Source organism: Triticum aestivum, chromosome 7D (genome assembly GCF_018294505.1).
Source record: "Triticum aestivum cultivar Chinese Spring chromosome 7D, IWGSC CS RefSeq v2.1, whole genome shotgun sequence".
Taxonomy (NCBI): domain Eukaryota; kingdom Viridiplantae; phylum Streptophyta; class Magnoliopsida; order Poales; family Poaceae; genus Triticum; species Triticum aestivum.
This window is the reverse complement of record NC_057814.1, coordinates 23,476,075-23,503,593: the sequence shown is the minus strand read 5'-3', so window position 1 is coordinate 23,503,593 and position 27,519 is coordinate 23,476,075. Positions and strand designations below refer to the sequence as shown.

General features: G+C 44.7%; 3 protein-coding genes across 3 annotated transcripts; all 3 read left to right on the top strand.

The window, feature by feature from the left end:
- The first annotated feature begins 7,806 nt into the window (after positions 1 to 7,806).
- On the top strand, positions 7,807 to 9,473 carry LOC123168382 (uncharacterized). Its single transcript, XM_044586251.1, has 2 exons — positions 7,807 to 8,168; positions 8,304 to 9,473. Exons 1-2 carry the CDS (start codon positions 7,854 to 7,856, stop codon positions 9,159 to 9,161), a joined length of 1,173 nt encoding a protein of 390 aa, XP_044442186.1. The 5' UTR covers positions 7,807 to 7,853; the 3' UTR covers positions 9,162 to 9,473.
- Positions 9,474 to 14,252: 4,779 nt separating this feature from the next.
- On the top strand, positions 14,253 to 15,398 carry LOC123168062 (probable glutathione S-transferase GSTU6). The gene is made up of 2 exons (XM_044585928.1): positions 14,253 to 14,734; positions 14,848 to 15,398. Exons 1-2 carry the CDS (start codon positions 14,297 to 14,299, stop codon positions 15,196 to 15,198), a joined length of 789 nt encoding a protein of 262 aa, XP_044441863.1. The 5' UTR covers positions 14,253 to 14,296; the 3' UTR covers positions 15,199 to 15,398.
- A 9,039-nt stretch (positions 15,399 to 24,437) lies between these two features.
- On the top strand, positions 24,438 to 26,988 carry LOC101290618 (SNAP25 homologous protein SNAP33). The gene is made up of 5 exons (XM_044584828.1): positions 24,438 to 25,242; positions 25,606 to 25,699; positions 25,855 to 25,982; positions 26,100 to 26,197; positions 26,545 to 26,988. Exons 1-5 carry the CDS (start codon positions 24,745 to 24,747, stop codon positions 26,642 to 26,644), a joined length of 918 nt encoding a protein of 305 aa, XP_044440763.1. The 5' UTR covers positions 24,438 to 24,744; the 3' UTR covers positions 26,645 to 26,988.
- Positions 26,989 to 27,519: the final 531 nt, after the last annotated feature.

Sequence of the window (27,519 nt, the reverse complement as noted above, 5' to 3'; positions counted from 1 at the left end):
TTCCCTAGTCCAATTCGGACCAGACCATGGGGAGGGGTGCGGCCACCTTTTGAGGCCTTTCTCTCCTTTCCCGTATGGCCCATTAAGGCCCAATACGAATTCCCGTAACTCTCCGGTACTCCGAAAAATACCCGAATCACTCGGAACCTTTCCGAAGTCCGAATATAGTCGTCCAATATATCGATTTTTACGTCTCGACCATTTCGAGACTCCTCGTCATATCCCCGATCTCATCCGGGACTCCGAACTCCTTCGGTACATCAAAACTCAATAAAACTGTCATCGTAACGTTAAGCGTGCGGACCCTACGGGTTCGAGAACTATGTAGACATGACCGAGACACGTCTCCGGTCAATAACCAATAGCGGGACCTGGATGCCCATATTGGCTCCCACATATTCTACGAAGATCTTTATCGGTCAGACCGCATAACAACATACGTTGTTCCCTTTGTCACCGGTATGTTACTTGCCCGAGATTTGATCGTCGGTATCTCGATACCTAGTTCAATCTCGTTACCGGCAAGTCTTTTTACTCGTTCCGTAACACATCATCCCGCAACTAACTCATTAGTCACAATGCTTGCAAGGCTTATAGTGATGTGCATTACCGAGTGGGTCCAGAGATACCTCTCCGACAATTGGAGTGACAAATCCTAATCTCGAAATACGCCAACCCAACAAGTACCTTTGGAGACACCTGTAGAGCACCTTTATAATCACCCATTTACGTTGTGACGTTTGGTAGCACACAAAGTGTTCCTCCGGTAAACGGGAGTTGCATAATCTCATAGTCATAGGAACATGTATAAGTCATGAAGAAAGCAATAGCAACATACTAAACGATCGAGTGCTAAGCTAACGGAATGGGTCAAGTCAATCACGTCATTCTCCTAATGAGGTGATCTCGTTAATCAAATGACAACTTATGTCTATGGTTAGGAAACATAACCATCTTTGATTAACGAGCTAGTCAAGTAGAGGCATAGTAGTGACACTCTGTTTGTCTATGTATTCACACATGTATTATGTTTTCGGTTAATACAATTCTAGCATGAATAATAAACATTTATCATGATATAAGGAAATAAATAATAACTTTATTATTGCCACAAGGCGCCAGGGCGCCAGGGGCTAGGGGCGCGCCCTGCTACATAGTGGGGCCCACAGGCCTCCGTTTGACCTAACTCTGCCTCTATAAATACTCTAAAATCAGGAAACATACCAGGGAGTCCATGAAATACTTTTTCCGCCGCCGCAAGCCTCTGTTCTCAAGAGATCCCATCTAGAGGCATTTCCCGGTACTCCGCCGGAGGGGGAAACAATCACGGAGGGGTTCTTCATCATCCTTGCTGCCCCTCCGAGGATACGTGAGTAGTTTACCACGAACCTATGGGTCCATAGTTAGTAGCTAGATGGCTTCTTCTCTCTTTTTTTATTCTCAATACAATGTTCTCCTTGTTCTTAGAGATCTATTTGATGTAATGACTTTTTGCAGTGTGTTTGTTGGGATCCGATGAATTGTGAGTTTATGATCAGATCTATCCATGAATATTATCTGGGTTTTCTCTGAACTCTTTTATGCATGATTAATATAGCTTCATATTTCTTCTCCGATTTATTGGTTTGGTTTAGCCAACTAGATAGATTTATCTTGCCATGGGAAGATGTGCTTTGTAATGGGTTCGATCTTGCGATGCTCAATCCCAGTGACAGAAAGGGACATGACACGTATGTATCATTGCTATTAAGGGTAACAAGATGGGGTTTATTCATATGTGAGTTTATCTTGCCTACATCGTGTCATCTTGCTTAAAGCATTACTCCGTTTTTCCATGAACTTAATACACTAGATGCATGCTGGATAGCGATCGATGTGTGGAGTAATAGTAGTAGATGCAGGCAGGAGTCGGTCTACTAATCTTGGACGTGATGCCTATGTATGATAATTGCCTTGGATATTGTCATAACTATTTGTTTTTCTATCAATTGCCCAACAGTAATTTGTTTACACACTGTATGCTATTTTCTCGGGAGAAGCCTCTAGTGAAATCTATGGCCCCCGGTTCTATCTCTTATCATATATTAAACTAAAAATACCTTGCTGCAATTTTCTTTTATTTATTTTATTTTGTATGTTTGTCAGATCTATCTATCAAAAACTATGCAATTTAATCACGCTCTGTTGAGGGATTGACAACTCCTCTACGCGTTGGGTTGCAAGTATTTGTTGTTTGTGTGCAGGAGTTGTTTACATAGTTTCGCTTGGTTCTCCTACTGGATTGATAACATTGGTTTCATAACTGATGGAAATACTTATCTCTATTGTACTGCATCATCCTCTCCTTTTCGAGGAAATCCCAACGCAGCTCACATGTAGCAGGAAGAATTTCTGGCGCCATTGCCGGGGAGACATCATCAACATCTATCAAGTACCTACGCATAAACTTTCATCGCCTTGCATTTACTTTATTTGTCATTTGCCTCTCGTTTTCATCTCCCCCACTTCTAAAATGTTTTAACAAAAACACAAAAAAATTGTTGCCTTTTTGCTCGTTTGCTTGCTTTTTGCCTTCATGTCAACACTCAAAAACATAAAAATAAATAAGAAAATTTAAGATGGATCCTCATCCTCTTGCTAATTATCCAATTATGATGAACCAAACGCTAGTGAGTTGAGTGCACTAGATTATCTTTATGAAGTTTTGCTTGAAGATCGTGAATCTGAAAATTGTGATGAAGTGTTAAACAAATTTTTTTATAAAGTGATTCATGATAGCTCCTTCAATGAAAAGCATGATTGCAGTGATGTTATTATAAATTCTATTAATGTCAACTGTGCTAATAATGTGCAAAACCCCAAGCTTGGGGATGATGATTTTGTTATGTCCACTACTTATTGCAATGATCATGATTGGGGTGACAATGCTTTTTATGATCTTGAAAATTTATTTAAGCCTCATGATGAATATGTTCGTGATAATATTGAAAGTGGGTTTGCAAGAGTGTCAATATTATGATTTGGAGAGTGTTCAATATTATGATTTTTTTATAAAAGTGGGTTTGAAGAGGGAGGTCATGACTTTAGTTGATCTTAATACCACTATCTTGGAAGATTATAAAACATTTATGCATGTGGATCATGAAGAGAACATTTTGTATGATAGCTATATTGTTGAATTTGATTAAGATCCTACATGTAATTATTATGAGAAAGGAAAATATGGTTGTAGAAATTTTTATGTTACTAAATTACCTCTCGTTATGTTGAGATTGACAATGTTTTATTCCTCTCCTGTGCATATGCTAGATATTTCTTGTATTGATAATTTGTTTGCTTATAAAATTCCTATGCATAGGAAGCATGTTAGACTTAAATGTGTTTGTCGCATGTTTTTTGATGCTCTCTTTGCGTTTCAATTATTATGTTTCATGTGAGCATCAATGAAATCTCAAGCATATCTTAATGGCTATAAAGAAAGAGCTTATTGGGAGATAGCCCAATAGTTATATTTTTCTGTTTTTCAATAAGCACACAATTATGCTACTATTATGATTGTGCTTTTTATGTTTTAATTAGTGTTTGTGCCAAGTAAAGCCTTTAGGGTGGTTTTGGTGATAGTTGACTTGATTCTGTTAAAAAACAGAAACTTTTGCGCCCGGTTCTGGAATTTTATAAATTCACAGAAACGTGCTTTTGCTCTGAATATTTTACACATAATTGATATACAAATTTCCCATGTTGTCCTAGTTTTTCAGAATTTTTAGAGTTACAGAAGTATGGTCATTGTTCAGATTGCTACAGATTGTTCTGTTTTTTGACAGATTTTGTTTTCATTGCATGTGTGCTTATTTTGATGAATCTATGGATTGTATCAGGGGTATAAGCCATGGTAAAGTTAGAATACAGTAGGTATAATATAATAACAAAATATGAATGGGTTTAAAACAATACTTAAATTGGTGATTTGCTTTATTGTACTAACGGATCTCACAAAGTTTTTTTTTAAGTTTTGTATGATTGAAGTTTTCAAGTTTTGGGTGAGATCATGATGGATGAAGGGATAAGGAGTGGAAAGAGCCTAAGCTTGGGGATGCCTGAGGCACCCCAAGGTAATATTCAAGGACTCCCAAGCAACTAAGCTTGGGGATGCCCCGGAAGGCATCCCTCTTTCTTCTAACGACCATCGGTAATTTTACTTAGAGCTATATTTTTATTCGTCGCATATCATGAGTTTTGCTTGGAGCGTCTTGTACCAGATGAGTCTTTGCTTGTTTTTCTTTTTAGTTTGTCACAATCATCCTTGCTGGACACACCTATTTGAAAGAGCCATTTGTTATAATGATTTGTTAGAATTGCTCTATGTGCTTCACTTAATTTTTTGAGCGAGGCAATTGCTCTAGTGCTTCACTTGATTGTTTTTTAGCACGGTGGTGATTATATTTTGAAGAAATATTCTCTCATACTTCACTTATATTATTTTGAGAGTTGATATGATAAATTTTGAAGAAAAAATTTATGCTCTCATGCTTCACTTAAATCTTTTGAGAGTTGATAATAGTAATGGTAATTTGCACGAGATATGAATTTGGTCCCAAAGTGATGAATATTCAAGGGGGATATAATAAAAACTTTCATGAAGATCATTGGATATTATAAACTTGATTCCTTGCAATAGTTTTGCATATGAAGATAGTGATATGTGACTCATGTTGGTGAGTAATTATGCTTTAGTAAAAATATTGGTGTTGAGGTTTGTGATTCCCTATGCAAGCACGAAAGTCAATAGTTATGCAACGAAGTTATATCCTACTTTTGGTGCATTATTCAATGTTAGTTATGTTTAATGTGTGTTTATGACCATTTTCATTTTTTGGTTGGTCGCTTCTCAATCTATTTGCTAGCCTTCATTTGTACTAAGCGGGAATGCTGCTCGTGCATCCAATTCCTTAAACCAAAGTTGTGCCAAATGAGTACACCATACCTACCTATATGTGGCATTTCCACACCGTTCCAAGTAAATTTGTATGTGCCAACTTTAATTTTCAAAATGAATTTCTGTTTCGTACGCCCGTACCGCTCATGAAGCGGCAGGGGGTGGGCAATATTTTCCATGTTAGGTACTTTATTCTCACGATGAGTGTTTATTCACTTGTCATTGCACGAGAGTGTGGCAGGTAATAGGGATGCCTAGTCCCGAAATGAAAAAAAATATGTTGTTAATAACAAATTCTTTGGAAAATGTTGGTATGGAAGGCACCCGTGATATGGCTAGCCATGGATTGTGTAAGAATGGTGGAAATGAAATAAACTTTACTTTCTATTTGGGAACCACCTATGATTTTTCTAACATGGAAGATATTGGAAATTCTCGGTCGTTTTCATTGACAGGAAAAGCATGCCTCTCAAAATAATTATATCTCTCAGTTTATAAAGCATGCCTCTGGCACCTCTACAAATCTCTGCTTGCCTCTGCGAAGGGTGTATCCATTAACTTTTATGCAATTTTTATTTTTATTTTGAGTCTCCGTCTTCATTTATAAAGCACCAACTAGGTCATACTTGTGCATTGGATGTAGCTAACATTTGAGTGTGTTTAATGAATGGATCAATGATTGAGCATAATGGGCTAGGGATAGCTTTCTTTAGCGTTGATATTTTGAAAGACATGGTTGTTTGTTGATATGCTTGAGTATTGATGTTTTCATGTAAAATTATAGACTATTGCTTTGAATCATTCAAGTATAAATGTCCATGCTACAAAGAAAAGAATATATGATCAATATGTTAGGTAGCATTCCACATCAAAAATTCTGTTTTTTATCATTTACCTACTCGAGGACGAGCATTAATTAAGCTTGGGGATGCTTGATACGTCTCCAACGTATCTATAATTTTTGATTGTTCCATACTATTATAGTATCAATCTTGGACGTTTTATATACATTTACAAGCAACTTTATATCATTTTTTGAGACTAACCTACTAACTTAGTGCCCAGTTTTTTTTTGCTTGTTTTTTACTTTGCAGAATATCAATACCAAACGAAGTCCAAATGCCACGGAAATTTTTGGAGATTTTTTTCTGGCAATAAGATACCCTGGAAGCTTCAGGGAGGAACGAGAAGACGAAGGACTGGCCCACTGGGCACCAGGGTGCGACTGGGGCCTGGGGCGCGCCCTGGTACATTATGGGGCCCACAGGCCTTCGTTTGACCTAACTCCGCTCTATAAATAATTAAATACTCTAAATTCAGGAAACCTACCAGGGAGTCCACGAAATATGTGATGGGGTTTATTCATACGTGAGTTTATCTTGTCTACATCATGTCATCTTGCTTAAAGCATTAAAGCATAACTTAATACACTAGATGCATGTTGGATAGCGGTCGATGTATGGAGTAATAGTAGTAGATGCAGGCAGAAGTCGGTCTACTAATCTCGGACGTGATGCCTATGTATGATCATTGCCTTGGATATCGTCATAATTATTTATTTTTCTATCAATTGCCCAACAGTAATTTGTTTACACACTGTATGCTATTTTCTCGAGAGAAGCCTCTAGTGAAAACTATGGCCCCGGGTCTATCTTTTATCATGTATTAAAACTAAAAATACCGTTCTGTAATTTTCTTTTATTTATTTTATTTTGTATTTTTGTCAGATCTATCTATCAAAAACTATACAATTTAATCTCGCTCATAACCGTTGAGGGATTGACAACCCCTCTACGCGTTGGGTTGCAAGTATTTGTTGTTTGTGTGCAGGTGATGTTTACACAGTGTTGCTTGGTCATCTTACTGGATTGATAACCTTGGTTTCATAACTGAGAGAAATATTTATCTCTACTATACTGCATCATCCTCTCTTCTTCGGGCAAAATACCAACGCAACTCACAAATAGCAAAGTGCCATTTGATATACTTGTACTTCACCTAGCCGCTTCATGGTGGTCATAATTCACAAGATGATTTTCTAATTATGCATCTTGTTTTTGCTTGTGCCGGGGTCTGTTTGGATGGAAGCCGGGAGCCAGCGGCAACCAGTTTGTCCGCTAATAATTGGCATGCCCTAGTTGGCAAGGCTGCTCTGGGAGATAACCAAACGGCCCCTATGTGTTTTTATGGAACTGGATTGCTTGCACCTTGCAGCATCTAGTGAGCAAACCTGTCGGGGGAGGGACAATATTTCCCGTCGGAGCTTGCTATCCGGGACAATAGAAAATGAAACCACATCTTCATGAATTGTGGACATTCATAAGCAGCAATAATATGATTCGTAGTGAGCCTTCCAGATACAAATTGCAGAGTGCTCATGTGAAATAATCATCCAAAATCGTTGTAGACCCAAGGAATTACTATTTCCCAACCATGGGTGGAGTGAAATCCAACAAAAAAATGAGTAACATTTTTCAACCGGTTAGCATGCACTTTTAAAAATAATCTTAAATGTTACATTGCACAAACTAATATGGACTCTTTTTAGGGTAATATGTATATGTACTTTTTTATGGGTATAAATGGACCTTTTGTTTTCTTAGCAACATGTGGACTTTTTTTTAGACAAATATGGACTTTTTTTACGGACTATGGACTTTTTTTAGGGGGTAAAGCCATTATGGACTTTTTGTTAGAAGGTCTTATTTCCCTGTCCCACAAAGAAGAAACTGGAAATTAGTTTCTCACTGCCAAAAAGGCCCATCTCAGCCCAGCAACAGTTAGACATAGCCGGCCAACCCGGCCCGTCCAAAGCCCCCCAAATATGTCTTCAATTCTTATTTCATTTTTGATTTTGAAACTTATTATTATCTGTCTTCCGTTGAGCCACACCGAAACCCCAGCACGAGCAGCCGCAATGGACAGGCTTATCTCTTCGCCGCTCCACCTCACCCGCGCGCCATCCTCCTCCGCCGCCTCCAGGGCCAGGCCCCGCGCCGGCGGCCACAACCACCTCCTCCCCGCCACCGCCGCGCCAAGGTCCTTCGCGCCCCTCCACGGCCTCAGGCTGCACCCTCTGGCGCCGCTCCTCCCCAGGCCGCCCCAGTCCCTCCTCGCCGCGGCATCCGCCTCCTCCCGCGCCGTCAATCCCGCCCCACCGGAACAAGATGACGAGGCCGCCGACGCCTCTGCGCAGGCTCCGGCCACCGGAGTCACACGTTTCTTCCAGAAGGTCAGTGCGCCAGTGCTCTGCTTTGTTCCCTTCATTCCCTGAACCTGAATTCTCGGCCACAAACGAACGATGAGCCAGAGGTGGAATGGATGATAAGGCGGCGAAATTTACGTTCTTGCCGGGAATATTCCACAGGTCGCATCGGCCGCGGCAGTCGCCTTGGTAGCGGCGCTGGTGGTGGCGGCAGTCGGGCCGTCGTCCATGGTGCCGCCGGCGCTGGCCTCGGCGCTGCACAGGCACTCCCACTCGGCGGCCGTCACGGCGGGCCGGAGCATCTTCAAGTCGGAGCTGCTGGGCAGCGCGTGGACGGGCTTCCTGGCCGGCTGCCTGCACACGCTCTCGGGCCCGGACCACCTGGCCGCGCTGGCGCCGCTCTCCATCGGGCGGTCGCCGGTGGAGAGCGCGGCGGTGGGCGCGCTCTGGGGCTGCGGCCACGACGCCGGCCAGGTCATGTTCGGCCTGCTCTTCCTCGGCCTCAAGGACCGGCTCCACATCGAGGTGCTCCGCACCTGGGGCACCCGCGTCGTCGGCCTCACCCTGCTCGTCATCGGCGCCATCGGCATCCGGGAGGCCACGCAGGCGGCGCCCTGCGTCGCCGCGGCGCTCGAGGGCGGCGCGCACCAGCACGGCGGCAACAACAGCGACGCGCTGGAGAAGGCGCTGCTGGGCGCCGGCGGCAAGAAGAAGGAGATCAGCTTCGCGACGTTCGCCACGGGGATCGTGCACGGCCTTCAGCCGGACGCTCTCATGATCATCCTGCCGGCGCTGGCCATGCCGTCGCGCGCTGCGGGGGCCGCCTTCCTCGGCATGTTCCTCGTGGGCACCGTGCTCTCCATGGCCAGCTACACCGTGCTCATCGGCACCTGCACCGAGGCGCTCAAGGAGAGGGTGCCCCGGATCACGGAGAAGCTCACCTGGGCGGCCTCCCTCGTCGCCATCTCCATGGGGGTCGCCATCATCGTCAGCGAGTCCTTCGGGGTGAGCTTGTACTGAACCACTGATCATCATCATCATCATCATCCCCTGCGCCTGCAACAACAACGACGACATTGCCTTGCTTCGAATGAACCCGCCATGGAAATTTTGCTACGTCATGCCCTTCCTCTTGAGATCGAGCAGCAGCGACTAGGATGTAGTTTACGATTCAAGAAAGGAAATCTCATGTTAGAATTTGCTTAGCTGCTGCTGAGACGAGTGGCAATTTGCCGCCATTGTTGTTATGATGATCTGGAATTCTGGATGCACTACCAACTTTACTTGAGCGATTGGCCCGAAGAAATCAAGGAAATGCCCCGTTTCCTATTGTGATGGTTGCTTCTGGTTAATTGTCGTTTTTGTACCGTGACGAGGTTTTTCATGGACCAACCTTAGCACATTGTTCCTGAACGTAGCCTTAGCTTCTAGAGTATTCTTCAAATTTCAGAGGTTTGTGGTAGCTTAAAATTTGTACTTGCTTCATTTCTCTTGTCTCTGGTACGAAAAGGGAGCGAGAAAGGCTTGGTGGAACGAAAAAATGGCAGAGTTAAAATTCGTACAGATGTCATGATTTATACTCCCTCCGTCACTTTTTATAAGCATTAATGTTGGACCTTGATAAGTGACATACGTGTGACACGGTTGACAATACTAGAACTTCCCTCGTAGGCAAAAGCGCATTAATAGAAAAACACGGACGCCTCCCTCCCCCTCAACCCCCCCCCCCCCCCACCTCAGCCTCGTCTCTAGTGGCCTTAGGGCAATGGTGGCGCGGTGGATCCCGGCCCTTACCAGCGGGAGTGCTTCGTTTTAGATGTTTCTTCGAGTTTTTTTATATGTTCCTTCGAGTTTTGTTAGGATTTGTGTCCTGTTCAGAAAGACCAGACAGTGGTGGATCCCTGGAGATGGAATAAGATTCTCCATGTCCAGCCCTGTCCCGGTGGTGCGTTTAGCATCATCACTGGGCGTGTGGAGGTGTGTCTCCGGCAGATCTATCCTTGGTTGCTCCGATCTGGTCGTAGTCCGTCTACGTTCGTGTGTCTTCGGGTTGGATCCTTTCAATCTACGCTACTCTTCAGTGTTAGCGGTTGTTGTTCTGGTGCGGTAGCCCTATGGGGCCTTAGCACGACGACTTCTCAACTGTCTATTACAACAAGTTTTGTCCGGCTCTGATGAGAGAGGAATGATGACGGCAGCGCGCCTTCGGCTCGCTTCAGTGTTTGTAGTCGTCGTTAGGGGGTATACAGATCTAGACGTAACTTTTATTATTTCTGATGTTCACTGTACTGCCATGATTAAATATGAATAGATTGAAACTTTTTCCGCAAAAACAAAAGCACACTAAGGCCCTGTTCGGTACGCAGGAAAAGCAGAGAAAAATCAAAGGAAAGGCGTTCCTGAGGAATCGGCACCTTCTATCCGGTTCGGCATGTAGGAATCTGTCTTAGGGCCTCTTTGATTCGTAGGATTTTGGAAATATAGGAATAGGAAAAGTATAGGGTTGGAGCCACTAGGATTAGCAATGAGTGTTTGGTGGCACAGAAAAAACAAAAAAATTGTAAAAAGATGTTTGAGTGGATGTTAGATTCCCTATGAAATGTAGTACAAAAGATTTCATAGAAAAAATTCCTATAAGATTCAATCCTATAAATTAAAGAACCAACATAGAAAAAATCAATTTCAATCCTTCAGAAATTCTATAAAATTCCTTTGAATCAGAGGAGTCCTTAATCTATCCTCTGAAAAGTTTGTCCCGCCTCCGTTTTTACAGGAAAATAAACATCCAGCCATTCTTCATGTTTTCGCGAATGCCCGAGATAGTGAAAGAAACAAAGCCACTGAAGCATGCATGTTGGACTTGGACCCACGCTGGCTTAATCTATGCATGTTCGTAACCTACGTAACCAAGAACGGCAGCAACTGTTGATCTTTTATAACATTTATTTAAAAATCACAGCATGGGGCCCACCTGAGTTTATTTTCTTAGGTTGTTTTTCCTTTTTTTTTAGGGAACCTTAGATTATTTTTCCTGAGTACCGAACGTCAACTCTGCAGGGTTATACAACGTATTTCTTTCCTCTGTTTTGCACACCCATTCCTTTCCATTTTCTTTATTTCCCTCCAATCCTCTGGTTTACCCACCTTTGATCCGAACAGGCCCTAATAGTACGACAACATTGCCTTAGTCTTGACAAATCTTGTAAAATCTACACCGAGTAGTACTATGACATGTCCCTTGGAAATATTGGATTTGGCCCAAGGCCCATATGAACCATTCATGCATGCCAGGAGAGCGTGGAAAGTTTAGTCTCATATCGAATTGTGGAGGTCCGACATACTGTACATGGTTGGTTTCTTCACACATCATTAAGAGGTTGAAAGAGTACATATACACACATGCTCCTGCGTCGCTGTCCTCGCGACGCCTTGCAAGCGTTGTGTTTCATGATTGAGCCTAGCCGACCACTGATGTCACGTCTCCGCATTGCGAGCCTATATGGGAGAGAGAGAATCGGGTTTTTGGGGGCACTCTAGCGTGTTTGATCACTTTTCCTCCACCGTGATTGCGTTTGGCTATTTCCTCGATGTCGACGATCTGCTCGGCGACATATCTTTCGGTGTTGCCGCCAACACCTCTTCTTCTTGAACATCATATGTGTTACTAATAATGCCTAGCTTAACTTTTTGTGCGCCGTGAACACATCTTCTGCTAGGGAGTTTTTTCAGATTGGTTTTGGCACTAGCGAGCATAAAATTACATGTCTAGTAGGTGTCATGTTTTTTGTTTAATCGGTCATCATGCTTAGTTTTGTTTTATCATAATTTATTAACTGCGTTTCGGAATTAATTTATATGGAAATTGCTCACATATTACAACAGTGCCTAGCTTTGAACCATACTAGATATGTTTGGGTCAACATAAATAGTTGTGAAATGGAGTGAGTATGATGGAATAGCCTACTGGACAAAGCTAGCATTAGAGCATCTACAATCAGGGTCCCATATTGACCCAAACGCCCAGGCGGGCTGTCCGGTCAGGATTTTGTCACCCAACCGGACCTGATAAATCCAACCCAAACATCCATGCTATCCGGCAACCCTCATACCCGGCACGCATGTGGAGCGGATATGGGGATGTCTGGACGCACCCGCCATGTTGGATGTGGCCCTCTATGGGCCACCACGAGCCCACAAAAACCCTAGTTATCAATCCACACTCGACCACTCTGCTCACTCACTGTCCCCTCCCATTCCAGTCCCCTACCCTCCTGGGCAGCATTGGCTACTCATGCCCGCGCCAACCCAGAGGATGCGGATGCCCGAGTCAGCGAAAATCGCCCTATGCGAGAGGCAGCGGGCCGCGCAGAGGGAGGCGGATCCCGGCCCTTCCAGCCCAAGCACCAGATCCATGCCTGTCGACCCCGAGGAGAAACTCCTCCGCGAGGTGATGAGACGGTCGCTGACGTCGGTGGTGACGGACACGAGGCGCCTCCAACACAAGAAACCGAAGGCACTCCGACTTGGGATCGAAGATTCGGAGCGCCTCGCGATGCAGAAGGAGACCGCCAAGGCCAAGGAGGCACTGCACGCAAAGGAGCAGGCTCGCAACATCCGCTGCCTCTCCAGCTACGTCAAGAGATGGTGATCTCTGCCTCCCCAAACTGTCTAGCTAATATATTTTGTATGTAGTTTAATCTATCCAGCGAAGAACTATGTCCGGTGAACTATCTCTGACAACGAACTATGTTTTTTGGGTCTGATTGTGCTATATATTTCTAGTTTGATCTACGTTACCATGTTGATCTACGTTGATGCATGCTTTGTATCGATTTAGGTGCAGACATATGAGGGTTGCGGTTGTGGACAGGGAGAAATGGGATGTGCCTGGTTACTACCGGCAGACGCGCTCGGCGGCGCCCGCAAGCGTATAGGGCCCGAATTAGGCAGCCAGGGTTGTAGATGCTCTTATTAGCCAAAGTACGTCTACACATTTTTAGTAAAATTTGACAAAGTTGGGCGAGTGTTTTTTTTCAAGAGACACGTTTTGCTAGACCCCCATTCAGATAACAAGTTTCAGTGGCAACATGCGCAAATCCATTTTTCTGGCCGGGCACAAATGCTCCTCATTCTTTTTTGATAGGATCAAATCTGTTATAAAAGTTCACTGAAAGTACAAAGCATCTCAAACATAGTTGCATCAGATTCTGAGACCACCAAATGACCACTACTGCCGGCAGAACGAGCCGTCGATGTGCCGCTGGCGCGCTCCCCTAACGGAGCCTGCTTGACCTTCTTGATGACAGCAGATAAGTCTTCGTGCACGCGCCCTAAGGACCAACATCCTAGAGCCACAGTCGTCGCCGTCCCTTGCATAGATCTGAAGCACCTGACACCAAATCCCGCCACATGATGAGAAACCCTAACCTCACCGCCTCAAGAAAATGGCAGGAATCTACGCCGGAGCTCCATCGGCTATGTCCAAACGTACGAACTCGAGAAAGTTTGAAGCCCGGAAGAAAAATTCGAAGAAGAAGTGTCGCCATCGATCCGAGAGTCGCACCTGCGAGGACTAAAAAACTTTAACCTAAATTACTAACTAGAGCGGAGGCACTGAGATTCTTTTTCCCGCCGGAGCAGCAAGCTGAGGGGAGGCGAGGCGAATCCACGGCTCACCGGTGAAGTTTGGAGAAAAATGTTTGCCATAGCTGCCTAGTGTTAGAGGAGGAAACGAGAGGAGTCCGGTACTTCACAGGGGATCTCTCTCCTCGTATTACTTCGTATGTGTTCACGCAACTTGGAACCAAGCCTCCGCATTAGATCCTGGTCGGTAACGTCAGCGTCGACGCGGTTCATACGATCAGCCTGACCGCAAATGTTGTACTACTACTAGTAAATCAGTACTGAGCATGGTCAACTTTGGCATGCTATATATCAATATATGGCGTGGCTAGCTTTGAATCATAGAGGCCAACATCTCTTTGGGTCAGCAGAAATATTTTTCTGAATGTTAAATATAGCTAGTGCGATGGACATGTGTGCGCTCCTGATTACTTGTCCAAGCCGGTAAAGTAGACAGTTCAAATGTAGAAAGTAGAATTAACCCACCAAACATTTTGCCTTGTAGAGTAAGTTCTAACGGAAGAGTCTCTGCTATGCTCGTGCATATATACCTCCGGAGTCATACAACCGAGGCACCAAAACACAAGCCATCTACTACGTGCAAAGCTGACACCACACCAGCAGCAGCAGCAATGGCGGCCGGAGCAGGAGGAGACGATCTGAAGCTGCTGGGCATGTGGGCGAGCCCGGCGGTCCTGCGGGTTCGCCTCGCTCTCAGCATCAAGGGCGTCAGCAGCTACGAGTACCAAGAGGAGGACTTCGACAACAAGAGCGAGCTGCTCCTCCGCTCCAACCCCGTCCACAAGATGGTGCCGGTGCTGATCCACGCCGGCAAGCCCGTCTGCGAGTCGACGGTCATCATACAGTACCTCGACGAGGCGTTCGCCGGCGACGGCCGCCCCGCCCTCCTCCCGGCCGACCCCTACGAGCGCGCCGTCGCCCGCTTCTGGGCCGCATTCATCGACGACACGGTATGATCATACTCCATTGATTTCATTAGATCCGTCGTGTTCGTGGCAAGCATTGACCTCTTGTGAACAATTGTGTCTCACTAGTCACTTCCCTTCTGTGCAATCGAGCGCAGCTGCTGAAGGCCATGTACCAGGCGTCGTGGAGCAAGACGGAGGAGGAGAAAGTGGAGGGGAAGAAGAAGGTGGCCGCCGCCTTGAAGACCCTGGACGGAGCCCTGCGGGACGTCGCCGGAGGGAAGCCGTTCTTTGGAGGCGACGCCCCCGGGTACGTGGACACGGTGCTCGGCGGCCTCCTCGCGTGGGCGCGCTCCATGGACGTGATCAATGGCGTCAAGACCATCGACCCCGTGACGATGCCGCTGCTCGCCGCGTGGGCGGACCGCTTCGGCGCGCTGGACGCGGTGGAGGCGGTCACGCCGGATGTGAACAGGCTGGTGGAGTTCTCCTTGTCCTTGACAACGTAGGCTCATGCTGGGGACGAGGCCGCTCGCCACAGCAAAGCTATTTTGTTTCAAAAGATTGCCGCTATGTTTATTTTGGCTTTTCTCGTTGGAATTGTATTCTCTCTTTCATGTTCCCCACGTAGCGTTCACCATTTAGTTTTGTTGTTGTTGAGTGAGCCATAAAGCTTTATTGATCATGGAAAATAATATCTGTCTATCTATCTTCAGCCAAACAAGCCACCGTTCGTCTATTTTTCTGACGGTGGGTGAATTTTATTGACTCGTAATGTCGCTTCAAGAGCATACAAGCACTATAAGCACACGCTCGGCCTTTGCACGACTGGAATGCACACAACCTATCATCGCACGCACACACAAAGATACAAAATTGAAACCTCTAAAAGTCAAGTCAAGTCGAATGGAACTCAAGCATACAACAACAACCATCAACATCAACCATGAGCGGTCGCAGCACCCGGAATGTGGGACAAGCATTTCAAAAACGATGCCTCCAATAAGGGATCGACGCAGAAGCGCTATGATCGCTAGATCCACCAATGGAGGTTAGATCTTGGGTTTTCTCCCGATTAAAATATTATAATTGTTGAGATGGAAAGATCTATACGTTACACAAAATTGTATCATGTACAAATTTTACCGACACATACGGATAAAACCATATTGACGTAGCAATAAAAGTGCTACAACATGTATGGATGTCCTCGCAAAATATGTATATGCGATATGTCCTATGAGTGAGTATCTGATAACAAAACAATTAAGCATTGGATGATAGATAGGCTAGGGTTTCCGAGTGGCTAGTGATTTCGCCGATTCGGCTACGATGGCTATTGACGTTTAGCCGTTGTGCAACCCGCTTTGGGGCTTGCCTCCCAAGGCAACCTTCACATGCTCCTTTATGGGAGACCTCCGGATCAGGGAAGTTTTCTGGAAACAAGCAGCATGCCCGGCAGTGCTCTCGCAAGAAGGCCAAGAAAGATGTTGGCGGAAGACATCCTTGACTTGGAGTTTTCTACGTCCACTCTGACGTCCTGACCATGCCCCCGCCCTATGGCGTTCCGGCTTCGCAACGGCTCGATATCCTGCATGGCTTCACAAAGGACCAGGATGCCTCCCAGACATGACATACTAGTCACCACAACTCCAATGGCCGCAAATAACATCAAGAAGCTCCGGCGCCGGACATGACTACCAATTGTTCGAGGATATTACTCAACCAAATCCGATAGTTTTTTTTCACTATATGCATTAACAGACCAATTTTAGGATGGTAGTTTCATTGTAATGCATGTTTACGACTCATTCACGATGGATATGATAAATGGCAGTCAAGATCCTCCAAATTATGAGATGAGTGTTCAAAATTCATCTTTGTTGGATGTTGGGCAATCATTGGGCACTAGAAAAAGAAGGTGAAGGCAGGAGGAAATGCATACTCAACCCATGAAGATGTTTTATTGTATAAAGCTTGGTTGGCCACAAGTATGACTCCTATATGTGGAACCAAACAAAACGGCTTGAAATATCGGGAAAAATAATTCATGGATGGTACCATGAACACAAGCACTACATGGAGCCACATGCAATCCATACCATCTGTGATGAGGGTTCTCTCCAATATAGGTGGTCCGCCATCCAATAGACTATGAACAAGTTCTGCGGTTTCTATGCACAAGTGGAGAATATGCAGCAAAGTGGTATTGGAGTTACTAGCCATATAAGTTGTGTTTGCTTTACATTGGTCATGATCCTTCTTGCTTGCTTAGTTACTTGCATTATGTTGACATGTGAGTTTTGCTTGCTAGATGGGACTGGCCACCACTTCATACCGTCAAATTGAGAAGAAGCCATTCACTATGGGAAAACAAAGTGGTCAATACACTTTGAAAATCTCAGTAACCCCGCCAAGAAGAAGAAGAATGGTGTCACAAGCTCTGACAAATTATGTTGGATTGAATGAGGATGATGAGACAGGTGGAGGGGCGGGCGGACATGGGCTCGAGCCAATGAAAAATAGACACTAAAGGGGGGAGTAGTGGGAGAAGGATAGGGCCATGCGTGATGGCACGGCAAGAAAAATGTCTGCCACATGGATGAACATCTTTTGCAACGAGGGGGGGTTATCAAAACATAGGAAGAGGAAGAGCGGACAAGCTCTTCTTAAATGTGCAAAGGGTGAGGATTGAGTTCAACCGGGAGAGGATGATCATTGAGAGGAAAATGATTGACATGGAGAAGATGGAGAAATGGTAAAAAAAAGGAGCTTGAGAAAGCAAAGACATGTGAGAGAATTGACCCTTGGAAAGGAGAAAGTGATGCTAGCGAGAATCACGGAGAAGTCGAGGATCATATTGGCCGACACTAAACTCGTGGACAACGAAAACAGGAAGTGGTTCATCAATAAATAGAAGGAGGTCAGTGAGCATAACAACGACGATCGCCTATGTATGAATTATTGAATTTCATTTGTCGTGGGTGTTTTTGGCTTGTGTTGAATTGCTTGTCTGCTTATTGGTCGCATGTTCTATGTGCATACCCTTGTATGGATTTGAGGTGTTGGATATGAAACGTGTGGTTGTCTGCATGGACAACTAGGATTGTCGGTTCATGTCTGTGGTAATACAAAGGGTCACATTAGCCAAGTGCGGTTGTAGATCAACTAGATCATATGTCGATCCGGGTTCGAAAAAAGCCCAAACCCGTACTACAGGCTCGACCGTGGCTCGGAGCCCGAAAATGACCCTTTTGCTCAAGCTTGAGCCCGGCCAAAAAAGAAGCCTAGAGTCCACAAGCCCGGGATGAATTTTGTTTTTCCAAACGCACATGCGTAACATGACAACTATATCTTGCATATAACGAGATATATGGTACACTCACCTGAAGGGTTTCCTTCACGTCTATCTACTCGGACAACTCATTTTTGTCTCTTTCTTTTCCACTGTTTTCGATGGATTCGCTCGCTCATTACTTTTTCTGTTTTTTTTTCTTTTCCGTCTTTTAGTTTTCTTTTGACTTTTTCTGTTTCTTTCTTCATGGTTTTTTTTATTTTTTCTGTTTTTCTTTATTGACTGCTTTTCTTTGTTATTTCATGGTTTCGCTAGTTTTCTTTCCTTTTTTTTTCTTCATTTCTTTGTTTCTTTCTCAGTTTTCACATTTTTTTTGCTTTTCTTTCTTCATTTTTCTTTGTTTCATTCTTGTTTTCATCGCCTTTCCTTGTTTCCTTCTTGGTTTTCACAGTTTCCATAATTTTTCATTAATATTCTTGTTTTTTTATTGGGTTTCTTTGTTTCTTTGTCAATTTTCATTGGTTTTTTTGTTCAACACATGTCAACTTTGTTCAATACGCATTCAACAATTTTGTATACATCAAAAACATATTTTCTATACATGTTCATTTTTAAAATACATCAATAATTTCCGAAACAAAATCTATGTCTGTTTTTTTCATACACATTGCTAATTTTTGGTATATATCTATTTCGATTTTTAATAAATTTTTAATATTTTATAAATACAATATCAATATATTTTAAATACATTACCAACTTTTTTAATACATGGTGAACATTTTATTAATGGCGGTAAACATTTTTTCACACGGAAAGTACATTTTCTGTATACATGAGGATATTTTTATGTGCAATGTTTAAAATTTTCTAAATAAAGAATTAAAATTTTAAAATAATTGTTTTGTGATGTCTACTATTAGTTAACGTACGTTGTACATTTCTCTTATACACCGGAAATATTTTTATACATATTTAGTAATTTTTTTAATACATGATCAACATTATTTCATACATAGTTGTATGTTTTTTATAAATATTTCGTATACATGACAAACATTTTTATATACATTTAACATTTTTCAAATATTTTATGCAAAGTTTTTGTAATATAATTTTTTAGAACATTTGAAAGTATAAGCAAAAGTTAAAAAAAAAGGAAACAAAAATGTGGGCAAAAGAGGCTACGGTCTGTGGCCTCCCGCGCTCCTGGGCCAGCCCATCTCATGCTCGCCTTCAGGCGAGTCTGGCCTACGTCTCTCGCTTAGGGAGCTCCTAGTCGCCGCTCGTTGCGTCAAATTGACGTCCGCACGCACAGGAGGCAGCCCGACTGGGCCGGCCCATCAAACCGTACCGCTGGTTGAAAAACATGACAAAAAATCCGCACGCACAGGAGGCAGCCCGACCGGGCCGGCCCATCAAACCGTACCGCTGGTTGAAAAACATGACAAAAAAAGAGGCAGCGCGATTGCGGGATTCGAACAATCGACCAACTGCTTACGATCGCACGCACATAACCAGTACACTACACTAGTTTTGTTAATACGAAAGCAGCGCATAAGTTAAGAACTAAATCCCACCGCCCTACTGTAGCGAATAGGAATATTGTAGTGAACCAGAAACAATTGTTGTAGTGAACATTTTTATAAAAGTGTCTAGTTTGAAAACGTCGAACGATTTTTGAATTTCTGAACAAATTTTCGGAGATAGGAACATTTTTTGAATATGTGAACAAAAAATTGAAAAAAGCAGAACAAATTTGTGAACATGCGGACAATTTTTGAATTTGTGAACACATATCCAAACATGAACATTTTTTGAACATGTGAACAAATTTTATGAAAACGAACAAATTTTGAATTACACAAACATTTTTCAAAAACATGAACATTTTTGGAATTTGCGAACAATTTTTTAAAGAACGAACAATTTTTGAATCTTAAGAACAAATTTGAAAGCGCGAACTATTTTTTGAATCTTGAGAACAAATTTTGAAACAGAGAACAATTTTTAAAAATCCTGAACAAATTTGGAAGCGCGAACAATTTTTTAAAGAACAAACATCTTTTAAATCTTGAGAACATTTTTTGAAACGGAGAACAATTTTGAAAAACCCCGAACAAATTTGGAAGCGCGAACATTTTCTGAATATGTGAACCAAAAATCGAAATCTGATACATTTTCTGAATTTTGAAAGTTTTGAACTTTTTTGTGTAACGACAATGATTTTGAAAAAGAAATAAAGAAATTTCTTTTTAGAAAATTTTCTGAAAAAAGAAATAAAAAGATAAAAGAAAAAGAGCAAGAAGAAAGAAAAGAAGACAGAAAAAAGAAATAGAAGAAACGAAAAATGAAAGAAAATTAAAAAATAAAAAATAAAATAAATATAAAAAGAAAAAACCGGAAAAAAAACCGGCTACAAACAGTCACAGAAGGTTCCCAAAACCGGTGTATATGGAACGCTTAACAGGCCAGTCCACATGCGTCGCTCGCTCGATAGCCCCTGTGCGGAGCCCCGACTGTTTGCCGCAGAGAGCGGCAAATAGGGTTTTCCTCTCGCTTAGACATTAGGTACGCCCGCCTCAAGGCTGGCTGGGACCGGTTTTCTCATGCAGGATTGTCGGCCGGGCTGCCCATGATCAGTTTTAGCTGTATATGAATAAGTGTACATTTAGCTTGTGTCTTAGGTCAAAGTTCTAAAATCTTTTTTTTTGCTGATAGAATAATTTCATTACTTAGTCAGAGTCATTACATTCAGATTGATATAGAGCAAGAATCTCGTCCGGCGCGCAGCGCAGCCAGACAGCCGTTTTGGGGAGCACACGCCCCATGTGAGCCAGGGCATGGCTCGCCTTGTTTTGGTCCCTTCCGATGGCCATTATTCCATGTGATCTACTACTCAGGAGGTGCTTGATATCATTGACCATGGGAGCTAGCAAGGATCTATCTGGGACCTGAGCCGTGATCATCCGTGCAGCCACCATGCAGTCCGTCTCCACCATTATATGTTCATTGCTTCTATCCATTGCTAGCGACACACCCTCCAGAATGGCCGCGATCTCCGCCTCTAGAGCACTTGTACATCTTTGGATGAAACGGCACGACGCAAAGATAATAGTGCCTGTGTGGTCGCGAAGTATCATACCAGCGCCCCCTGTTTCATCCTCCTGCCGCCATGAGCCATTAACGTTTAATTTCACCCACCCAAGCGGCGGCTTCTTCCAACGCTCCGGCGATTTGCTCGGCCTCACCACAGGCGACTTGTGGCTCCCCTCCTGGCCTCTATAAGCAACCACAGTTTTCCCCTTTAAATCATCAGCATGCGGGTGCTGCTGTATGGCCACCAGTGAGTTGATGTAGCCACACAGGAACCTACAAGATGCCTCCACTGGTGGTGCCGGTTTGTTATGATAAACCTCGTTTCTGACATGCCAGTTCCGCCACAAGGTCATGATTATTGGTAGACGTACGTCCGCAGAACAAACATCAAGCAGATGGATGATCCACTCAGGACCGGTGTTCATGATAGCTTCCACCTTGGGCATCCTCCATATGCGCGCCATCACAGTCCATAGCCGCTGAGCTAAAGGGCATCTGCAAAGAGCGTGGAACGTGTCCTCGCATTCCATACCACATAGAGCACATGTATCAGAAATCTCGAGCTTTCTTTTCTTTTTATTTTGAAGAGTGGCCAATGAATTTGTCGCGACCCGCCATGCAAAAACTCGTACCTTTGGGGGGGGGCAGGGCACCCCCACACTGCCTTCCAGACGACACGCGTGCCGTCCGGTGCCCTGCTCGTGGCGCACGTAGTGGTGCGGGTACAGTCCTCCAGCGCGAGCTTGTACGCACTTCGAACACTGAAGACACCTCGTGTATCTGGCGCCCATGAGAGGACATCCTCCAGTCGCCGTGGGCTGGCCTTGATCGACAAGATGCACTGTACATCTGGGGCCAAGAAATGCTGCTGAAGGAGATCCGTCCGCCATCGACCATTGTCGTCAAGGAGCTCGGACACCCGCCTAAGCCGACAGGTGGCCCGAGGTGTGATCGGACGATAGGATGTGGGCCTCGGAATCCAAGGATCACGCCATATGCGGATTCGCTCGCCATTCCCCACCCGCCATATGAGTCCTTTTTTGAGGAGCTCAAGGCCGTGATGAATGGCATGCCACGTTGGAGAAGCATTGCCTGAAAAAACAGTATCCTTAAGGGATCCGTTAGGGTAATATTTTGCTTTTAATACCTGAGTGCATAGTGAGTCTGGATTGGTCAATAGACGCCATGCTTGTCTCGCAAGAAGGGCTTGATTAAATAGCCGAAAATCACGGAATCCCAGTCCACCCTTTCCTTTTGGCTCCAGGAGCTTGTCCCAGGCACGCCAATGGGTTTTCCTTTTCCCTTGCTTCGAGCCCCACCAGAAGTTCCGCACTAGCCGCGTGAGGTCATCACAAACAGAATATGGCAATTTAAACACCCCCATTATATAGGTTGGGATGGCCTGCAAGACAGATTTAATTAAGGTCTCCTTTCCTGCCTTTGTGAGGGTGTCCCCCCATGCCATGATCCTCTTGGTTAAGCTTGCTTGCAACATCTGAAATCTCCCCTTATGCATACCCCCATCAGGCGTCGGTAGGCCAAGATATTTACCTTCAAATTCAGAATTTTGCACTTGCAATACTTGTCTTACACCGGTCTGTATCATCAAAGGACAGTTATCACCAAATTGTATAGAGCATTTATGTGGGTTTATAAGTTGACCAGTGGCTCGGGCGTATCTCTGAATAACTTCCTTCACATAAGTCGCCTGGGCAACATTAGCCTTAAAAACAACAGGGTATCATCTGCAAATAGCAAGTGTGATATACCAGGTGCTCTGCTACATATCTTAACAGGTTGGATTGCCTGTGTCTCCACTCCCTGCTTCAGTAATGCGGATAAACCATCAGCCACAAATAGAAATAAGAAAGGGGACAATGGGTCACCTTGCCGAAGCCCACGCGACGGTGCAAACGAATCCAAGATGACTCCATTAAATTTGACGGAATATCTCACCGAGGTAACACATGACATTATCCATTGCACCCACTGATGAGAGAAGCCTAACTTGATCATCGCTTGCTCCAAGAAACCCCAATCCACCCTGTCATAAGCCTTAGAGAGATCCAATTTATATGCGCAAAAACTGTTCTCTGGATTTTTCTCATGCTGAAGGAAGTGAAGACACTCAAAAGCTAACAACACATTATCCGTGATTAAACGTCCTGGGACAAAAGCACTTTGGTACGGTGAAATGATGTCATCAAGCAATGGCCGTAATCTATTCACCAAGCACTTAGCAATAATTTTGTAAATGACATTGCAGAGGCTTATAGGCCTGAAATCAGTGAGACGAGCTGGGTTATCAATTTTTGGGATAAGAACAATTACTGTTTCATTTACCCCTTCTGGCATGCGGCCCGTTCTGAAAAACTCCCTGACGCCCTTGATAATTTCATCTTGACCAACTATATAGAAAAAATTGTAACATATATGGCACAAAATTGATATACTATGAAAGTATGTTTCAAAACGGATCTACTCATACTAATTTAATGCCATAAATGTTGCTACCTTTCCTTGAAAAGTTGGTGAAACTTTTAAAAGTTTGACTTAAGATAAAAGCTAGATGTGCTTCGATAGCAGCTTGGAGAAATAAGTAAGAAAAAAAAAACATGGATCCGGATCGGCTGTTCCCAGTGTCATTGTCTGCACGGTCAAGTCAGCTCGGCTGCCGTTCACGGGCTAAAGTACAGTGATTTTACCGGTTTGGTTTGGAAGCGCGTGAGCGTTTCGCTGCCCGACACCTTTTGTTTGGTTTTCTAGAAGGCGACGAGCGCTGCGCGTACGGTTGATGCCTTCGGACGTGCCCGCTTCCCGGCTGCTTCCGCCCCGTGAGGGAGGCCGTGACACACACACACACATGCGTGCCGTGTGCCCACAAGCAATTCGACAGGTCACGCCCGCACCGCAACCAATTAATCGATTGATTTCATTTAGCCACGGTCATGTCACGTCTCTTTTTTTTAAGGTAATAGCACCCGAGGTACCCTAACTTGCACAGAATATGATGATTTAGTCTCAAACTTGCAAAACTTGACTCCACCATACCCCAACTTGCACCTCACGTGATGATTTAGTCCCAGGCCAATCACAGCTCGACAATTGGCAGCCAGGTGGTTGGACCGGTCAGCGCACGCACTTTTGCAGTCCTAGGCCAATCACAGCTCGACAATTGGCAGCTAGGTGGCTGGACCAGCCACCTAGCTGCCAATTGTCGAGCTGTGATTGGCCTGGGACTAAATCATCATGTGAGGTGATTAACTCTTTTTAGGGGATGTCACGTCTCCTTCCTACCGTACCCATCACCACCCCAGGTCCGGTCCGCGCTTGACCCAGCCAGCCACAGCACCACCGCGTGCGCGTGCGCGAGCCGGAGGGGGGTAGGGGCAAGGCAATCGACGACACGACCGGGTCCCCTTCCCCTTCCCCTTCCCCCGGCCCGCTGCCGCTGCTTCATACTACTCCTGTTTTATAGCCGCCGCGCTCAAGTTTTCTTCCTCCTCATCCTTCTTCCTTGCCCGATCCCGGCTGCGCTCCGTCCGTTTCCGGGAGCATTTCTTCAGAACTCTACCACGCGCGAATCGCCGCGGAATTTTACTGAATTACCAGCACCAGAGCAGAGATCTCGGTCGGCTCGGCGCCAGGGGCAACTTCCGCCATGAGCGCCACGAGGTCGTCCTTCTTCGGGTCCAACGGCAAGAAGAAGCCCGCCGCATCCGCCCGGAACCCCTTCGACTCCGACTCGGACGACGACGGCGGGATGGTCCAGCAGAGGCCGCCGATGCGGGCCTCCTCCGTCCCGACCCCCGCCGCCGCGCCGGTCCCCGCCGACGAGCGGAACTCCCTCTTCGCCGGCGCCGCCGCGGCGGGCCCCGGGCCGTCCGGGTTCGCGTCCTCGTCGTCCGCGGCCGCCAGGGGCCGGTACAGGAACGACTTCCGGGACTCCGGGGGCGTGGAGGCGCAGTCGGTGCAGGAGCTGGAGGGCTACGCGGCGTACAAGGCCGAGGAGACCACGCGCCGGGTCGACGGCTGCCTCCGGGTCGCCGAGGAGATGCGGGACACCGCCTCCAAGACCCTGCTCCAGGTGCACCAGCAGGGCCAGCAGATCAGGCGCACCCACGCCATGGCCCTCGACATCGACCAGGATCTATCCAGGGTAACAAGAAGAACAATTCATCCCTTAACTAGCTATTTTTACTTACCAAACTTACCAATTGAGTTATTACCTACCCTGTTGTTGCTCCTTACTGGTGAATACTAGTAGTAGCCTAATTTTGATATTCTGAAGTAAGATCAATGTTTCAATCTTGGAACTACAGTTTATGGCATGCCTGCAAGTATTAGTTCCACTAACCCTTAAGAACAACATGTTTTGGAAATGTTTAACCTGGAACTGTCTGCCGGGGGAAACTTGTTTGATTGCGACATTAGTTTAGTCAAATTCATGGTGGCGGTGAATTGCTCCTGATAAGATGGATAAGTTTGTGACAAGAGGCTTTGTTCTCCAAACCTTTTTCAGGGGGAAAAGCTACTAGGGGATCTTGGTGGTTTGTTTTCCAAGAAGTGGAAGCCAAAGAAGAATGGAGCAATCAGGGGCCCTATGCTGACCAGAGGTAATTTCCAGTGCGATCTTAAACAATGTTTCAGAAATGTATGTAATCTTAAAGAAACACATGTGTCTGACTGACATGAGAAAAAAATATGGACTGTATATATGATGATATACGTTCTGTTTTGTAACTCAATGGATGCAACAACATGGATGCAGATGATTCCTTCATACGCAAGGGCAGCCATATGGAGCAGAGGCATAAACTGGGGCTGTCAGATCGTCCGCGTCGATCCAATGCACGTCAATTCCTATCCGAACCCACGTCAGAGCTTGAGAAAGTCGAGGTACATAGAAATTGCTATGAATGAATACCTCAAAATTTCATCTCAGGAACACATCTGGAAAATACCAGATTTTACTTCGACATTGTGTAGTTTCTGATCATGTGGTTTTTTCGTCAGGTGGAGAAGGCAAAGCAGGATGATGGCCTATCTGATCTTAGCGACATACTGACCGAGTTGAAAGGAATGGCCATTGACATGGGAACTGAGATTGAGGGGTAAATTCATGTGACACTTCACTCTTAGTTCTTACTTACCGCTCATAACCTAATAAACACTTCTCCTCAGATTGTTCAACTTACACAGAATACGTGTTGTTAATCACTAATCCATAGTACTTTTATACTAATAAATATCCATTGCACATTTTCGTCCATGGCCGCCCATGGAAATACTGTAGTAGCTCCACAATCCAGAAACAATTTACCATCTGACATTGTCGATATCTGAATATCTTATGGAACATTTCTCTAGTTATGGTTTAGCACTGTTGCTTCATTCTTCAAGGTGCAACCTTTACACAGGCTGAGTGTGACATGCTCTTCTGTACATTTGTTGATTTCAGGCAAACAAAGGATCTGGGTCATGCAGAGAAGGACTTTGACGAACTTAACTACAGGGTCAAGGGGGCGAACACTCGAACCCGTCGTCTGCTTGGGAGATAGACGGAAAGCATATGTTGTTGTCACCGGAGGATTCCTGCGACACTCGTTATCTTCTGCACTTTGCTTTCGTGGGTTGTTAATTCAGATCATTTTGTGCATACGACTCTGATCAGGATGGTTTGTTGGGGAGGTGGCCGGGGAGTTGTATCAGGGTTTATTGTGTAAATGCTAGACGGCGGTTCATTTTCTATGTTGCAGTTGTAGTACAATTTGCTATGGACAGTAGATAAGTCTGTATTCGGTTTTCTTGTTTTGTAATCTCTATGCTACAGGAAAGCACAACAATTTCACATTGGTTTATGGAGTTGCTAATTCTGGGTGGACTCAGAATTTGGTATTTCTCAGTTGACCCGCACACCCGTTGGATCATGGCTTTGAGATCCGTGTTGTTTTCTTCTGTAATTCTTGTTCACTTTTTGGGGATTCTTGTTCACTTTTTGGGGAGTGGGTGGGGGAAATTATTTACGCACATACTACCTCCGTCTCAAAAGTACAAAACGTGCCTACAAAAACGTTTTATGTTTTAAGATGGAGGTAGTATATTAAATAGTGGTGCTACAAGCATCGACTGGCATGCGGCATAAGTCTGATTCAGCGATTTGCTACGGCCAATGGGTATTTGTTTCATGTATACAAAATTTTGCTGCATGTGCGTGTTCAAAATATTGAGACATTTTTGTGTGTGCTTTCAACACATTGCAAGTAAAATGTTGCTACAAAATGCTACAAGCGAGTATTTTCTGCAGCAAGGTCCGGATGGCTCAATGTTGTGCAACCATTTTTCCTCCTTTCACCCAATTGAGGCCTAGCGCTAGCCATAATAATCGCACCACAGAAGCAATGTCAATGATTGTATTTAGTGCTCAGTCCCAATC

Excerpts from the sequence above, each read along its gene's own strand:
- LOC123168382 (XM_044586251.1), top strand. The coding sequence starts at position 7,854 with ATGGACAGGCTTATCTCTTCGCCGCTCCACCTCACCCGCGCGCCATCC. Across the intron at positions 8,169-8,303 it reads TCACACGTTTCTTCCAGAAG|GTCGCATCGGCCGCGGCAGT; the intron begins GTCAGTGCGCCA and ends AATATTCCACAG.
- LOC123168062 (XM_044585928.1), top strand. The coding sequence starts at position 14,297 with ATGCTCGTGCATATATACCTCCGGAGTCATACAACCGAGGCACCAAAA. Across the intron at positions 14,735-14,847 it reads CCGCATTCATCGACGACACG|CTGCTGAAGGCCATGTACCA; the intron begins GTATGATCATAC and ends AATCGAGCGCAG.
- LOC101290618 (XM_044584828.1), top strand. The coding sequence starts at position 24,745 with ATGAGCGCCACGAGGTCGTCCTTCTTCGGGTCCAACGGCAAGAAGAAG. Across the intron at positions 25,243-25,605 it reads TCGACCAGGATCTATCCAGG|GGGGAAAAGCTACTAGGGGA; the intron begins GTAACAAGAAGA and ends AACCTTTTTCAG. Across the intron at positions 26,198-26,544 it reads ATGGGAACTGAGATTGAGGG|GCAAACAAAGGATCTGGGTC; the intron begins GTAAATTCATGT and ends TGTTGATTTCAG.